Below are 14,900 nucleotides of genomic sequence, written 5' to 3' on the forward strand. Positions count from 1 at the left end.
TTAATTTTCAGAACGCTAATCAAGTTCCATTTTGCTAAGAAAGGTTATTATACATCCACAAAACAGCAATGTGCATCACTGATGTGAAAAAATACACACAAGTCAATATATAGTGTCATTCTTTAACTGATCAGATTTAAATAAAATTTAAAATTTAAGTAAAAAACTAAAATACATCCGAAGTGTTATTTTTTTATTATTAAAATCTTCATTTAAAATATTCCATGACTAGAGATGCTCTAATATTATTGAGATGTCCTGTAAATTTCTATCCATCCATGGAAAAACTCTTGAAAGCTAGTACTGTAAATGGCGTAAAGTGTAGATTAATAATATAAATCCATACAACATTAAAAAAAATTAATTAATGCACTTTAATTGTATACGAGTATATGAATATGTAATCGGTAACTTAATTAATCAATCAGTCATTAAGACCAGTCACCACTAGCGAGTTTTAGCCATGAATTAGATGAAGTAGTAGCATTGTGATTGTTGCCACCACCATCTCTCCCGATAGTCATGACCGTCGGATCAACGCAAGCTAAGCTGAGATCTAGAGATGGTTGATCTAGCGGCTGAGAATGATGATGATGAGTAGAAGAATCATTTAGTGGCTTCATACGAAGATAATTAGTGGAAGGTGTTAACCAATGACATCTCTTGTGACCTCCTAACGCTTGTCCCGATGAGAATACGCGATGGCAGATTGTGCATTCGTGAGCGTTGGATCTCTTTCTGGTGGTGATGTGAGGCTTGTCCTCCTCCTCCTCCTCCTCCTCTTCTTCTTCTTCTTCGTATTCTTCCTCTTCTTCCTCCTCCGCTTTTTTATCTTGAGAGGCAAAACAACCTTTCACTTTCTTGTGGCTTGCCCTGTGTCCACCCAATGCCTGATGCGACGCAAACACTTTCTTGCAACCTTTGCATTGGAAAACATGTCCGGTTTTTCGTTTTTTCACGTTTTTATCTTTGATGTGTCCATGCTCGTTGTTGTTGTAAGCATTCCCTGAATTGGACAGCAACACAAGACAGTTGGCAAGCTCTTCGTCTTCGTCTCTGACCCTCTTCCATGGAAGACGTGACATGTTGCCCTCATCGTGTTGTCCTTGACTGTTGAACATGACAAAATCAGTGTATGATGAGTCCATAGCTTTTTGATGTGCGTGTCTAAAGTAAGTGTTTGGTGAGTGAGTTAAAAAGGTGGATCAAGCCCTTGTTTTCAGTGGACATAATGGGTTTGGTGTTTGTGTGGTTCTAAGTAGTTGAGTCACTGCGCTAATGACACTTGGTGCTGCTTTGACTTGTTCCAAACATTCCTTCCTAGTCATATGCTACATAGTATAATTAATACTATTATTACAAATTAGAGACATGTGTTTTTAAACAATGCTCATTTCACGCTACTGTTAAATCAAATTCATCAAACTAGGAATTGATTATAATTTATATGGGCTTATAATTTTTACAATATTATATATATATTCTTTTCTGCAATGTGACAAAACACGTTTAAGGGCTAATGAATACACTATATCAATTATCAAAACGGCCCTGGCTGTAAACATATTAAGTTTCATGATAATGATACAACGTAGTAATATGTTGACCGAGACATGTTGTCCTCATTGGTGACTGCTGAACATGACCAAGTCAATGCATGACGAGTTCATGTCTTTTTGATGTGTGTCTAAAAGTAAGTGTGTTGTGTCTTCTTGTTTGTTTGTTTTGTGATTCCAAGTAGATAAGTCATATGCTAGAGATGTGTTTTTTTTCTCTCTTACCAATTCTCATTTCATGCTGCTGTTAAATCAAATTCAACAAACTATGGATTGATTATATGGGCTTATAATAAATTTGATTACAATATTTTATAATATATATTATTTTATTTTCTGCAAGGAGGTAGATTCGAAATTAGGGAGATGCGAGGCTACGGAGGAGAAGACCTTCAAAGGTGATTCCAGGTCCAAAAGCTAAGCCAAGACCCCACTCTTGCGCACCATCACCTTTCTTCTTCAACTCATCTCTCATATACTCCATCACATACAATATAGTATTACTACTCACGTTCCCATAATCTACCAATGCCCTTCTGCTGCACTCCAGCTTCTCTCTCCCCAGCTTCAGTTTCGTCTCAAGACGGTTCAGAATCGCAGGCCCTCCCGGATGAACGGTCCAAAACATGTCATTAAACTCCATAGAATCATCACCAGCTTTTCCCATCAGCTTCTTACAGAACTCTTCTATGTTCTCTTCAATCTTCTGCGGTAGGTCTCGTCCCAGCTTGAAGTTAATCCCTTCCTCCGTCAATCTCCCGTCGATCACGGTCTGTGTCCCAGGCACAAACTGCTGAACAGCGTAGTGAAGCTCCATGAAAGGAGATTCGGAGGGTAAAGGGTCTGCTCCTATGATCACCGCAGCCGCACCGTCCCCGAACAAAGCTGCCCCGACCAGGTCGTAAGGGCGAGCTTTGTTCGGTGGTCGGAACCCGAGGATGGTGGTTTCAGAGGTTGTGAGGAGCACACGGCTTCCGGGGTTGTTCTCGGCTATGTCTTTGGCGACACGGAGGCCTGTTACGCCTCCGTAGCAGCCTAGAAAATAAAGCATCACTCTGTTCACGTCGTTCTTTAAGCCTAGCTTGGCGGAGAGGTAAAGGTCACCGCCGGGTAAGCGGATCTCACTTGAGGAAACGTAGACGATGTGAGTGATGTCTTCCACTGGTCTTCCCCATTCCTTGATGCAACCCAAACTTGCTTCAAGTGCCATTTCCACGACCGCCTCGTTGGCGATCTCTAGCCTTTGCTTGATTGTTGGTGAGCCTTCTGTTGTTAGCTCAGGGTACTTATCTAGTATCTCTCGGGATAACACCGTGTAGCGTGTCTTCACCGTTGTGGTTTTGCCTACAACAAAAAATATTAGTGTAAGAAAGAATATTTAAATGAGGGCTGAGACGAAACTAATATTATATGAGGTGGTTTCGATCCTGGGGGATTACGAGTTTTGTATTTAAAAAAAAAAAGAATATCAAGAGAGTGAGAGGCTTACACAAGTGTTCTAGCTTCTCTTTGATAAAGGGGTCATCACATTTGGTGTCACGTAGAAACCCCTCCACTAGATGCTCCTGAGGAACCACTTGGCTTGGGAAGGCCTTGCCAAGAGCAAGCACTGTTGCCTTTCCTGGATTTGCCACACGCCTTGTGGTGATTTGCTTCTTAACACCATTCATTCCAGAGCTAGACATCTCTCTTTCAGGTAATAAAATCAGTTGATTGTTGAGAATAAAGGTGGTGGGTGCAGAATATTCAACTAAAGAGAAGGATTATAAAGGCATGGCTGAAAGTTTTGTTGGAGAGAGTTTGGTGTTGATGAGTTAGGATCATGAAAAGAGAGTGCTGCTTATTTTATTAAGAGTTTGGTGATTCTTTGGTCTTGTGTTGGTTAGAAATGTTGATAAAAGAAGTCATAAGACCCATACACTGATTACTTGTATTATAAGCCAGACCGTGTGAATCTTTTAATAACAGAAGCGTAACTTAGTTAATATATGACATAATACATCATCAAAGGGTTCTGCTTTACATTGAAAGCCATTGAAAACGGTGAGAATCTGAAGATATAGTTGGACTAATACAGATAGCATCTAGAAATTATATTCTATTTAAATTTAGACCTAGTTAGGAGCCAACCAAAGTAATGAAAGATTGCATCATTTTAAGTTAATGTTGAAGCTTCTCAGAATCCATCAGTTTTGACTTCTTGGTCTGCCACTCTTGGCTGAAGATAGAAGAAACATTGTAAAGTTAAGACATGAAGATAAATGCGGTACGGTTATATATCATATACCATATGAGTGGGAAAGAGCAATTACCAGGACTTAAGATTCGTAGGCATTTTGTTATGGACTTTACAGTAGTCATGGAGTCTGATCCTGCATATCGAAACATTAAGAGTATATCAGTGAAACCAGCTATAGAATTTTATAATCTAAAATATAAAGTGTAAGGCTGAAATTAAACCCACCTTGTGTGTTCATGTCTTTTTCTTGAATCATTTCTGTTACTGTTGAAGTATACTCAGACACGACCTGGTCAGGCACTAGATTCTCATTCACTGATCCAGGAGATGACCTGTGTTATCTAATAAGTTTAGTAACAGCAGATGATTGGAATAGATATTAAGCTAAAGAGAAGATCATATTACCCTGAAGCAGTCTCCATGTGAAAGTCTGAGGGTTGTGGCAGGCAAGAGTCTGCACCAAGATCAAAATCGCCTAGTACCTCCGAGAATGGAAAGTTTTCGTTGAGAAAATCAATATCAAACAAATCAACTTCTGCTTCTTCAGAGCCAGAGCCTGATGAATAAGAAGACGAAACCAAATCTCCAGAAGCAGGTGCGTCTGAGTGCATTGTGGCTTCTTCATCGTCATCATCGAAGTTGAGCCTTCCTTTCACATGATCTCTCTTACTCGACTTAGCCGGCGAAAAGGAAGAAACAATACGGCTCCTTTCCACCGTGTAGGAACCAATCTGCTTGTGAGGACTGACTGTGATTCTCTCCTTGGTGAGGATTGTGCAGTTTGTAGGAGGAGTGACTTCTTGCTGAGGAGATAACTGCTTTTGTGGTGTCTTCGGACCAGTTGAATTGGTTGGAGGTGACATGTCTGATGGTCCGTAACACAAACGCTTTGCCACAGTTGATGTAAGATCAGACGAGTCATTAGCTACACTGTTACAATTATTCACTGGCGCTTGAGTGTTAGGTGACGGTTGAAACGTCAAGTAGTTAGTGGCCTTGGCAGAAGCTCGTGGAACCTTTTTCATCCCTATAAAAAGAAAACACCATTTAAGGGCCAATGTAGACTTAACAAAAGGTATCAACATCAAAAATGTAGACCTTTGTTAGGAGCAGAAGGAGCATCTCCTAGAGAAACCTCAGGACTCTTTCGCTTTCTGGTTACAGAAAGACTCAGGCTGGAAGGTGCTGTGAAGTTTCCAACTCTCTTGTTTCCTGGCAATGATGCTGACATAAGATTAGGTGTGATATGCACTGCGCCGCCTGGAATTAAAGAACTTAACATTAGTTCCATTAGAAAAAAGTTTAAGCTGCACCAATCAAGATCATGATATATTACAAGCCCGATGAAACATTTGTCCCCAAATTTTTTTGAATTTTTTTTTATATATAAATAGACCCCTAAATTTGTATTAAAAAAAATTTGGACCTCCAAGTTATTGAAATTCTTCTTAAACCGTCTATAGCCCCAAAACCTCAGGGTCGGCCCTGATTACATATAATCCAAATCATTCAAGTATGTGATCTTTGGCACAAGAAAGAAAAAGAGCATCTAAGTACACAAATTGCAAAAACCATAATGGATGATAACTAAACAATCTAGCTCAAGCAACTTCAATCTCTATTAATCAAATGTCAACACAAACTAACATAGTGACAGTTCCAAATTAGACTCAGTACCTAAGGGAGAGACGATCGGTTGAGAAGGAGAGGCAGCCACTTGAATAGCCGTCTGAGCTGCTGCAGTAGTAATCGCCGGAGGAGGAGGAGCTGATGCTGCGGTGGAGTTGTAAACGTTCATGACATCTTGCATCCCTTGTAACAGATTCTGAACGCGAGACTTCTCTTGATCGAGTCTAGCTTTCTCTTGATCAACAATGACCTTCTGCTCCTTGAGGCTTATGTATTCGTTTAAGATATCATCCAGTGGTATCAAACTGCACGGAACCTAAACGAACGAAGGAAAAAAAAAATCTTTAAGAACAAAATAAACATAATTAGATTAATTAAAATAATTTACTTCGCGAAGAGGAGATTTGGAGATGAGAGAAGAGGCTTCGGATCTGAAGACGGATCTGGTCTCTAAGAAGCGGTTGTCGCAGAGGTATCGATCCACTAGGAAGGCGACTTGCATAGGAGTCACTTTACCCTTGCCTACACGCTCCGCGCTCTTGGATTTGGTCGTCCTCACCATTTTAGACTGAACTATAGAAGTGATTCGAGAAGAGAGAATGATGATGAAAAGGGGAAAAATGGAGTGGAGAATCTTAGAATAGATTTGAAGATATGATTTTCTAGAAGAATAAGTTAAACAAAGGAGCGGGAGATTTTTTTTTTTTTTTTTTTTTTTTTTTTTGCCGGGAGAGATTTTGCGCCTACTACTTATTGTGGCGGCAAAACCAATTGTGTAAGGGTCAAAATTGGAAAACTGAACCGTTCGGTTCAAACATTTTGGGTTTTACTATTTTGGGCCTTTGCGTTTCTATTTTTGTCTGTTTTCAGGTTTAACGTGTTGTAGTTGGGCTTGAGTTATTGCGGTTCTCTCTTGGGTCTTTCAATAGGGTGTGCCAATTATGAGATTTTCTCTGCTACATCTTCTGCTCTTTTCTGGTAATTTGATTTCAACATTCAAGAGTTTGGGGGTTTGTTTGTGAGCATATTAGTTACTATATTTTATTTTGCTGCATCTCCTAAACCGGATATAGCTAACTTTTTGTGTTTCAAAGATAGGTTATGATCACAATAGCTTTTATGTTTATAAAGGCTGAATAATATGCATTTCTCGTATATCACAGGTTCTGTTCAATTTTGATCGGTCTACTTAAGTGAATCGTCAATAGTTTGTGTGTACACAACAAACTGAAGTATGTTAGGTTATTAGAATTTTATTTCCCGAATTCATCAAGTTGAAATCTAACGCGGCACAGGTCATTTCAGTTCAATACTTTTTTACAATCAAATAATACTAACGTTCATATGTACGGTTCGTCTTTCAGAAGTATAGGCAATTTCTAACATTGGATTTTTAGACAACACTGGACAAATTACATCGAAGTTAAATCAGATCTCAGCGATTCTGTTTAGTAATCTGCAACTCCTATTTCGGAGATCTTTAAGATAGATAACGCAGTTTTATAATAACATCATCGATCTGATTCTAACATCAAACAATACAAGTTCATCATAAAGCAAAATATAAAGACTGGATCTCAGATTTTTAATGGTTTTCTTCAAACTCCTTGAAGGAGAATTGTAGATAGATAACGCAGTTTAATTAACTAAAATCATTGATCCAATCATTACACCAATACCAAATTCAAGAATCAATCAAACTCGCAAAACAAGAAGAGAAAGAAGAGAGAGAGGAGCAATCTCAGAAATCGAAAACCCCAATTTTATCTTCACTAGCAATCAAAGTGCAAGGATAACAATTTTTTTCATGGAATTCATCACTGATGCTCCTCTCTAATAAAGCCAATAACAACACCTAAGATTTAAACAAAACGAGCTAAAAAAAAATCAATCAAATCGCCGAACATATTTTTTCTGAAGTAATGGGTTGGAGAAGTATTTATACAAAGGCACCGAAAAAAAAAACATAACAAAACCCTAACCGGCTGTTTGGTAACGCGGTTATCTTAATCCAAACCAAGGAAAAGACAGACTAACCTCTCAACCACCAACTACGTGCCGTTTTCACTTCCCAATCTCCAAAACATACGTGCCGTTTTCCAAACCACCGAGCAAAAGTGTAAACAGAAAAACATCATCATCGTCGTGGAATCAGAAGCTCCACTAGAAAGAAGCAATCCTCTGTAACCACACAGAAACCAGAAACGGGTCAAAGCTTCTGTAATCTTTAGTCATAAAAGCAAAGTCGTTTAATTACAAGTTTCCTTGATATTTCCACTAATATCCAAAAATACGATGTTAAGTTTCATCGACTATATAATATACGCGAAATATAACATTACCTTATTCAAATGCAGACCATAGCAAAAACGAAAACCAAACTAATAATAAACAGAAGCACAATGGGAAACGTCTTCGGCAAGACTTACATAATGGGAATGGTGTTCGGTAAGATCGTCGTGGAGACTCCCAAATACACCGTCGCCAAATCCGGCGACGGCTACGAGGTCCGGGAATATCCGCCGGCGGTTTCCGCGGAGGTCACTTACGATCCTTCCGAGTTCAAAGGCGATAAAGACGGAGGCTTTCAAGTCTTGGCTAAGTACATAGGCGTCTTCGGCAAACCGGAGAACCAGAAGATCGCCATGGCGTCGCCGGTGGTCGCGACGGAAGGTGAGAAGATCGCCATGACGTCGCCGGTGATCACCAAGGAAGGGGAGAAGATTGCCATGACGTCACCGGTGATTACTAAGGAAGGAGAGAAGATTGCTATGACGTCACCGGTTGTGACGAAGGAAGTAGGAGGAGGGGAGAGGAAGAAGAAGACGGTGACGATGCAGTTTCTGTTGCCGGAGATGTACAAGAGGGCGGAGGATGCGCCGCGTCCGACGGACGAGAGGGTGGTGATAAGGGAGGAAGGAGGGAGGAAGTACGGTGTGGTCACGTTCAGTGGGACTGCGGGAGAGGGTGTGGTGAGCGAGAAGGTGAAGAAGCTGACGAGTGTTCTCGAGAGAGATGGGTTTAAGATCGTTGGAGAGTTCGTGCTCGCTAGGTATAATCCTCCGTGGACGTTGCCTCCTTTCAGGACCAACGAAGTCATGATCCCTGTTGAATGAAAGAACTAGCTTTTGTCTGAAAAACTTGTTTTTTTTTTTTTTTACACTGTGTTTGTGGTAAAAGAAACAACAGAACAATAATGTATACCAATGCTAGCTTTTGATTTTAAAATTTCTATTGAACGAACATGGATGAATCAACAACAAAGTGTTTGTTCAGACAAGGATCAACTAGTGTATTTGAATATGATATTTTTTAACCGGAGAAGAGTTTAAAGACGATGACAATTAAGTTGAAGAGCATGAGGGGGAGCCTCATGTACTGGCAGGCGTGGATGAGACCGACGATTTGGCCTTTGAGGGAGTTTCTTTTGCCGGTTTGGTGTAGCTCCGCGAGTGTCCATCCTTTGGGAGCTAAGAAACGGTCTTCGTTGAGGATAGCAAGTGCGTTTGCGAATAGCAGCAACCCTTCCATCAGTGTCCAGAACCCCATGATGATTTCTCTGTGAAACACACACCAAAGGATCAAGAACCATGCGTAGATACAGTTTTATCTAACTATCAATCGTAATGAATCTAACTTGTAATCAAGTTAATATCCAGAACCAATGATTTCTCAGTGAGAAACCGAGATGAATCATATGACTTAAGGGTGGGGAAACATATAAGATACAGTTGATGTAATAATGGAAATGAATCCACTTGCACTATATGAGTGTTTAAGTATTAAGGCAGCAAAATCTTGATTCTAAGTTAAGAAAAAAAAGACATGAATAAACGAACACCAACCAAGTAAAGGAGGAAACTTGACTTGTAGTAGCTCCAAGCCTGGTTAGAATCCTTTGGCCTAACTACCTTATGATACAGATTCAATTAATCAATCAAATCTCATGCAAGAAACTAATTTCATTCTAAGAAGATCAAAAGGTTTCTAAGAAAAGTTGACTGATTGATTGCTTTTCCGTCACAAATCCGACGGAAGAGAGATTCATATGAAGAAGGAGGAGAGATACTAACTTACAGCTGAGTCGAATCGAAACGAATCGGGGTTAAAAGGGTTAGAGAGAGCTTGTTCAAGAGACGAAGATGATCAGTTGATCACTAATATGAACCGGTTTTGTTACCCGACTACAAAATGTTCGGGTCATGACCTCATTTAACCAACAATCTCTGTCGTAGTATTTCTAAAATAGAAATACAGAATCTATCAGCAACATCAGAGTGGCGCAGCGGAAGCGTGGTGGGCCCATAACCCACAGGTCCCAGGATCGAAACCTGGCTCTGATAAGAGAATCTGTCTTCTTTTTTTTTTTTTTTCATTGTTTATTAAACATTTTTTCCCAAAAGGAGCTTAACTCAATATGCCCATGTCACTCTTAAAAAATTCTCATTTCTCCCTTTATTAAACTATTACTTATTATTTATTTCTTTTTAATTAGAAAACGTGGGGAAAGACTCCAATGGCCTTAATGAAATCACTTAACTACATGATCCAACCTAAAGTATCCGATCCACCCAATCCCAGTCGGGTCAAACTCGGATCTAAAGCTAAACGCCGTGTTTTGCCTCCAACTCTTTCTCGCCTCTCTCTCTCGAGAGAGAAGAGAAAAATGGCCTCCATGGTTTCTCTCTCGCTCTACAAACCGGAACAACAATTGAAATCGAACTCGTGTCGCAAGTTTAATCTGACTCCGCTGCATCTACGGCGTTTCTCTTGTTGTTCAACTCGCGAGATTTCTCTCAAATCGCGTTACGGAGTGGCTCTTCCTGTTACCTGTAAGCATCGACGAAGTGTTGAGCTTTTTACTCGACGTGGAGCGACTTTCCTGCTGAGGAAAAGGAAGAGCTTTGGGGAGTGGGTTGAAGCCGAGTGCTTTCAATTGAGTAACTCCGGATTTGACCATCTTACGATCACTGATGCTCGGAATGGGGATGACTTTTGACTCTCGATTATCTTCGCTGGCTTTGCCTTGCAGTACTCAGGTTGGAATGCTCTAATCATCATTGTCTCTTGATGGAATGTATAAGTTATTAGAGAAAGATGAGATCTCTGAAGGAACCATTGTTGTGTTGGTAACATGATTCTTGTTGAACTAGTTTGTAGCCGTGCTTGAGCTCATGATTGTAAGTGAATTAATCAGTACATGATTTTGATTCTTGATTTTATGATTTCTTGTGAGAGTTGCAGCTAGCTTTGGTCTTGCGACGTTTTTTTTATGCGAGTAAAGGCAAGCAATGACGACACGGGTTGTTACTTTATGGTGCAGAGCACCAGAGCTTCTCCACGGTGCTGTTGAGTATGGTATCGGCATTGACTTATGGAGCGCTGGTTGCATTTAGCAGAGTTATTATCTGGTACACCGATCATGCCAGGTCGTAATGAGGTTAGTTCTCAAAAGGATTGATATTTTATTTTCAGGTTTGGTTTATTCATATGTTAATGTGAAAACGTGACGCAGGTTGATCAGTTGCATAGGATATACAAGTTATGTGGATCACCTTATGCAGAGTATTGGAAAAAGATTAGGCTTCCTTCTAATCTTAAGCATGCTAATCAGATGGCTAAACCACAGTTTAAAAGAAAAGTAAGAGAGGATTACCAATATTTCTCTCCTGAGGCGCTTTCTCTTGATGAGTGATGTAAGTGTTCAAAATTAAAAGTTTTAAGCCTTTGAGAACAAAGCACTGCTTCAGTCTTTACTAAGTTGATCATGCAAGTTTGATCATGAAAATAGATTTTAAAGTCTTTTCCTCTGTCTTTTGCAGACAAGTTTTGTTTCAGCTTCCTGTATCAAACAATGAATCAAAGTTGTTCCAAGCAATCATGCAGGATCACAGTCCGCTTTATCTCGTGATTCCATGAACTTTTTACTGAAACCTTCAATGCAGAGCCAGTAAAGATTTTGCAGAGACGATGCTCTGTTTTGTGGCATGAGAACCATTACATGGAATCTAACCCAAACTTTGTGTCATTTTCTTTTTCCCTAGTCAGCTGTCAGCATTTGTTCCCAATCTGCCTGAATCTATAGAAAGTCTAAAAGTTTAAAACATGGAGATTGATAAAAAGACAACAAACTTTACTTCTATTATTTTATTATCTGGTCTCCATTACAAACCATTATTGAATGATGTAAGTGCATGTAGATGTCATATATGCAAATCTAATAATAATAATTTATTTGTAAGTAACTAGGCTGTTATTTAAGTATATTCAAAGTTTAACACTTGATAGGGTTGTGCTTTTGGGTGTTTTAAACTTGGTATGTGTTGCAAAAGACAACACATACCAACACATACCAAGATTTGAATAAATCTAAAAAAATTGAGATTCGAGTAAATCTTAAAAAAATTGTATCTTGAAATTTTAAATATTTATTTTAAATAATATTTTTTATTTTTTTTAACTACAATAATTTGATATTTTTATCGTTCTATGAAATATATAAAAGTTTTTTTATTTGATTGAATTTATTGACAATCCTATTTGATTGGTTTTATTGACAAAATTCATATTTTCAATAAGCTGGAATTTTCAAATAATCTCGATACCATGTTAAACACTATCGGATTAAATAATAATAAAAATAACAATAAATAATTAATTCATGTAAACCGTGCATCCATCATATATACATATATTTAATATTATAATTGTACTTAGTAATCCATGGTAATCTTCAAGGTACTAGTAATTTTATCTTAAACATATTAATATTTTGGCAAATTTTGAGTTTAATTAGTAAAACCACGACAAAAAACAAGTTTTTGTAGTAAAACCAATGATTTTATACAATGAATGTCATTAAGGAAGAGTATTACATAAACAGTTTACCAGAAATAAGTTTTTTTTATAGATTCTTCTTACTATAGCCTTATGATTCACACAATAACCATGAAAGGTAAAGAATCATTTTGGAAAAATGATAAATATTCTTAAAATTATAGAAAATAATCATCTAAATAGTTTTAATAGTCTTATTTACTATATACATAGTCTACTAATAGATAATAGATGGGTTATATATGTTAAATAAACGCACTACTTGCAATATATAGGGGGTTTCAAATTACACATAATAAAACCAAGTAATTTTAGTAGTCCAAATTACACATAACAAACTCAGTAATCTTAGTAGTCCGAATTACACACAATAAACTCAGTAATCCTAGTAGTCCGATTACACACAATAAACCCAATAATTCTAATAGTCCGATTACACACAATAAAAACATAATAAAAAAAAGCTCTCTTCTGGACTTGCTCGCACTTCATTAGCAGCTTGTCTTATTCCTCTCCATGCTGTTACGTATGATACATCCACACCAATTATGCGTGTAACTAAATCGAGCATAGTATTGGGGACATACAAGACAATAGACATAAAATGTATGTATGAACTTTTGCTGCCTCCTTGGTGGTAAATTCTTGACCTAGAACCATATCCACACCATCATCCCATGACTCATAGTTAGCTGCTGGTCTTACTTCTGTATCTTCAAACTCATTGCCATCTTTTCCGTTGCCATTCTCATGCATCTCAATGTCTTGGTGATAAGTGAGCACACCACCAAAAACGTCATTATCATTTGCATCATTCTCAGTACCATCTTCATCACCAGCCTCTCTTGTAACGACAAAACATGTATGCTGCTTGAAATAACTTCTAACCGACCAAATATCTGAATTCTTCACCATTGCAACTCGCACAAACTACTTGCACCCATCTTTGGCTCCTCGGCATTTAACCACAAATCTCTTAGTATCCGACTTAATTATATCAAACTCAAAACAATTTTGATATGACGCGGTTTGAATAAGAACTTTTGCTGCCTCCTTGGTTAAAAATTCTTGACCTATAACCAAATCCATACCATCATCCCGTGTCTGATTGACACCATCATGCATCTCAATGTCTTCGTCAAAAGTGAGCACACCACCATTACCATCTTCATCGCCAGCCTCTATAGTCTCTCTATCAGATATACCAACATAGGCATCAGTTTCATCATTCTCAGTACCATCCTCATCACCAGCCTCTATAGCCTCTATATCAGATAGACCGACATAGCCATCAATTTCATCATCCTCTTCTGAAAATTTCACTTCTTCATTGATGAACTCCACATGTAGAACACTTCTACACTTCTCATGGTTTACTTGCAGTAGATAACCAAAGATTTCGTCATCATTCCGGATGTATGATGGCTTGTACGAATACAATACCATTGGAAAGTAACTAATCTTCACTTTCACCTTAGATTCATCTACCTTTATCTTTCTGCAAATACACTCAACCAAACCAGAGTAAGTGATCTCCTCCATTGACTTCCTAAACAAAATCGTGTGAATTTCATCTTCTCCTTCACCATCTCCTGAGATCCATTTTATTTCAGCCCCATCTTTCATATAATATCCTCCATAATCAAAACAAATGAATGTGCACTGCGGATTTTGCATTTTCCTGAGATAAAATAGAATACCATTAGTATTATCATTATTAGAGTAATTCCAGTAACTCTAGTAATTCAAGTAAATTCTAGTAAAACTATTTTGCCTTAGTAATGCGTAGTTCTCCTAGTAATACCCAGAACTTGTTCTTCCACAAACTAATCTGTTTTTAGGACGTTGTTGTTAGGATTTTACATTACCCATGACGTATAATTTATCTTAAATGAAATTACACACAAAAAATCATCAAAACATATATAACATATACCCAAAAATCTATAAAAACAGTTTTCAAAATTTTTTTCAATCTCTCATTATTTTCATTGGATCTGCTGTTTTTACACTACCCGAGCTATACACATGTTTTTAATAACATTTCAGCAAAAAAAATCATCAAAAACAGATGTAAATTATACTTATAATCTCTTACCACAGTTTTTAAATTCGTTTTTAAACTTTCTAATTATCATCAGAATGAATATCTTCATGATATACAGGACATTTTAAGGGTGATTTTACAAAAAAAATCACCTAAAACGAACAATAATTACCTTCTTTAGGAGCTTCCAAAATCACCAATGGAGGATGAAGAGGAGGAGAGAGTACGATGAAGAAGAAGAACATGTGGACCAAAGAATTTTGATTGGTTAAGATTAGGATGTGGGCCATGTAGGTAGTTGAATTGTGGTTGGTTTTTAATCGAGGAATAAATGGACAAAGACTAGTTTAGGGAGTGCAAGGATAAAAAGGTGGGATGAATAGGGTTGGGGTAATAAGCTTGAGTTTAGGAGGGTATGGGTATATGGAGTTAATCTCCAACACAGGAGGTAACAGAAGAAAGAAAAAGACCTACAAAACATCATAACCATTTATAGAGGGGATCGTGTGTATCATGTATAAATCTGTACTTAAATGTACATTGAGTGTTTTGAAGTTCACTCATAACAACAACAATGTGATGATGGGGACAC

At 38.0% G+C, this 14,900-nt stretch overlaps 5 protein-coding genes and 3 non-coding genes across 13 annotated transcripts; 1 reads left to right on the forward strand and 7 right to left on the reverse strand.

Moving 5' to 3' along the window:
- Window positions 1–199: 199 nt before the first annotated feature.
- Window positions 200–1,613, reverse strand: LOC106405126 (zinc finger protein ZAT9-like). Its single transcript, XM_048755119.1, has one exon. The coding sequence runs from the start codon at window positions 1,146–1,148 to the stop codon at window positions 432–434; it is 717 nt and encodes a 238-aa protein (XP_048611076.1). The 5' UTR covers window positions 1,149–1,613; the 3' UTR covers window positions 200–431.
- Window positions 1,614–1,813: 200 nt separating this feature from the next.
- On the reverse strand, window positions 1,814–3,308 carry LOC106405129 (type III polyketide synthase A). Its single transcript, XM_013845727.3, has 2 exons — window positions 3,046–3,308; window positions 1,814–2,900 (listed from the first exon to the last, which is right to left on the reverse strand). Exons 1-2 carry the CDS (start codon window positions 3,239–3,241, stop codon window positions 1,915–1,917), a joined length of 1,182 nt encoding a protein of 393 aa, XP_013701181.1. The 5' UTR covers window positions 3,242–3,308; the 3' UTR covers window positions 1,814–1,914.
- Window positions 3,309–3,518: 210 nt separating this feature from the next.
- Window positions 3,519–6,666, reverse strand: LOC106403131. The gene is made up of 7 exons (XM_013843976.3): window positions 5,813–6,666; window positions 5,473–5,740; window positions 4,894–5,055; window positions 4,201–4,822; window positions 4,021–4,127; window positions 3,869–3,928; window positions 3,519–3,774 (listed from the first exon to the last, which is right to left on the reverse strand). Exons 1-7 carry the CDS (start codon window positions 5,984–5,986, stop codon window positions 3,743–3,745), a joined length of 1,425 nt encoding a protein of 474 aa, XP_013699430.1. The 5' UTR covers window positions 5,987–6,666; the 3' UTR covers window positions 3,519–3,742.
- A 185-nt stretch (window positions 6,667–6,851) lies between these two features.
- On the reverse strand, window positions 6,852–6,948 carry LOC125586799. Its single transcript, XR_007323327.1, has one exon. It is a non-coding gene; the product is annotated as a small nucleolar RNA snoR27 (small nucleolar RNA).
- A 45-nt stretch (window positions 6,949–6,993) lies between these two features.
- On the reverse strand, window positions 6,994–7,089 carry LOC125586796. Its single transcript, XR_007323324.1, has one exon. It is a non-coding gene; the product is annotated as a small nucleolar RNA snoR27 (small nucleolar RNA).
- A 68-nt stretch (window positions 7,090–7,157) lies between these two features.
- Window positions 7,158–7,254, reverse strand: LOC125586794. The gene has a single exon (XR_007323322.1). It is a non-coding gene; the product is annotated as a small nucleolar RNA snoR26 (small nucleolar RNA).
- Window positions 7,255–7,775: 521 nt separating this feature from the next.
- LOC106402495 (heme-binding-like protein At3g10130, chloroplastic) lies at window positions 7,776–8,669 on the forward strand. Its single transcript, XM_013843244.3, has one exon. It carries the CDS (start codon window positions 7,776–7,778, stop codon window positions 8,538–8,540), a length of 765 nt encoding a protein of 254 aa, XP_013698698.1. The 3' UTR covers window positions 8,541–8,669.
- LOC106402496 (protein transport protein yos1) lies at window positions 8,639–9,667 on the reverse strand. Of its 6 annotated transcripts, none has more exons than XM_013843245.3 (3): window positions 9,502–9,665; window positions 9,270–9,331; window positions 8,639–8,983 (listed from the first exon to the last, which is right to left on the reverse strand). In XM_013843245.3, the coding sequence occupies exon 3, from the start codon at window positions 8,971–8,973 to the stop codon at window positions 8,737–8,739; it is 237 nt and encodes a 78-aa protein (XP_013698699.1). In that variant the 5' UTR covers window positions 8,974–8,983; window positions 9,270–9,331; window positions 9,502–9,665; the 3' UTR covers window positions 8,639–8,736. The 6 variants fall into 6 exon arrangements, with proteins under 6 accessions (XP_013698699.1, XP_013698703.1, XP_013698702.1 ...); XM_013843249.3 differs by having other exon boundaries at window positions 9,498–9,643; XM_013843248.3 differs by having other exon boundaries at window positions 9,270–9,335; window positions 9,498–9,623.
- Between the last annotated feature and the right edge of the window lie 5,233 nt (window positions 9,668–14,900).

Source organism: Brassica napus, chromosome C4 (genome assembly GCF_020379485.1).
Source record: "Brassica napus cultivar Da-Ae chromosome C4, Da-Ae, whole genome shotgun sequence".
Taxonomy (NCBI): domain Eukaryota; kingdom Viridiplantae; phylum Streptophyta; class Magnoliopsida; order Brassicales; family Brassicaceae; genus Brassica; species Brassica napus.

Bases quoted from the DNA above. Each gene is read 5' to 3' on its own strand.
- LOC106405126 (XM_048755119.1), bottom strand. From the start codon at position 1,148: ATGGACTCATCATACACTGATTTTGTCATGTTCAACAGTCAAGGACAA.
- LOC106405129 (XM_013845727.3), bottom strand. From the start codon at position 3,241: ATGTCTAGCTCTGGAATGAATGGTGTTAAGAAGCAAATCACCACAAGG. The intron at 2,901-3,045 runs GTAAGCCTCTCA...TTTTTGTTGTAG, and splicing joins AGAGAAGCTAGAACACTTGT to GCAAAACCACAACGGTGAAG.
- LOC106403131 (XM_013843976.3), bottom strand. From the start codon at position 5,986: ATGGTGAGGACGACCAAATCCAAGAGCGCGGAGCGTGTAGGCAAGGGT. The intron at 5,741-5,812 runs GTAAATTATTTT...TCGTTCGTTTAG, and splicing joins CCAAATCTCCTCTTCGCGAA to GTTCCGTGCAGTTTGATACC. The intron at 4,823-4,893 runs GTCTACATTTTT...TTCTTTTTATAG, and splicing joins TCCTTCTGCTCCTAACAAAG to GGATGAAAAAGGTTCCACGA.
- LOC106402495 (XM_013843244.3), top strand. From the start codon at position 7,776: ATGCAGACCATAGCAAAAACGAAAACCAAACTAATAATAAACAGAAGC.
- LOC106402496 (XM_013843250.3), bottom strand. From the start codon at position 8,973: ATGGGGTTCTGGACACTGATGGAAGGGTTGCTGCTATTCGCAAACGCA.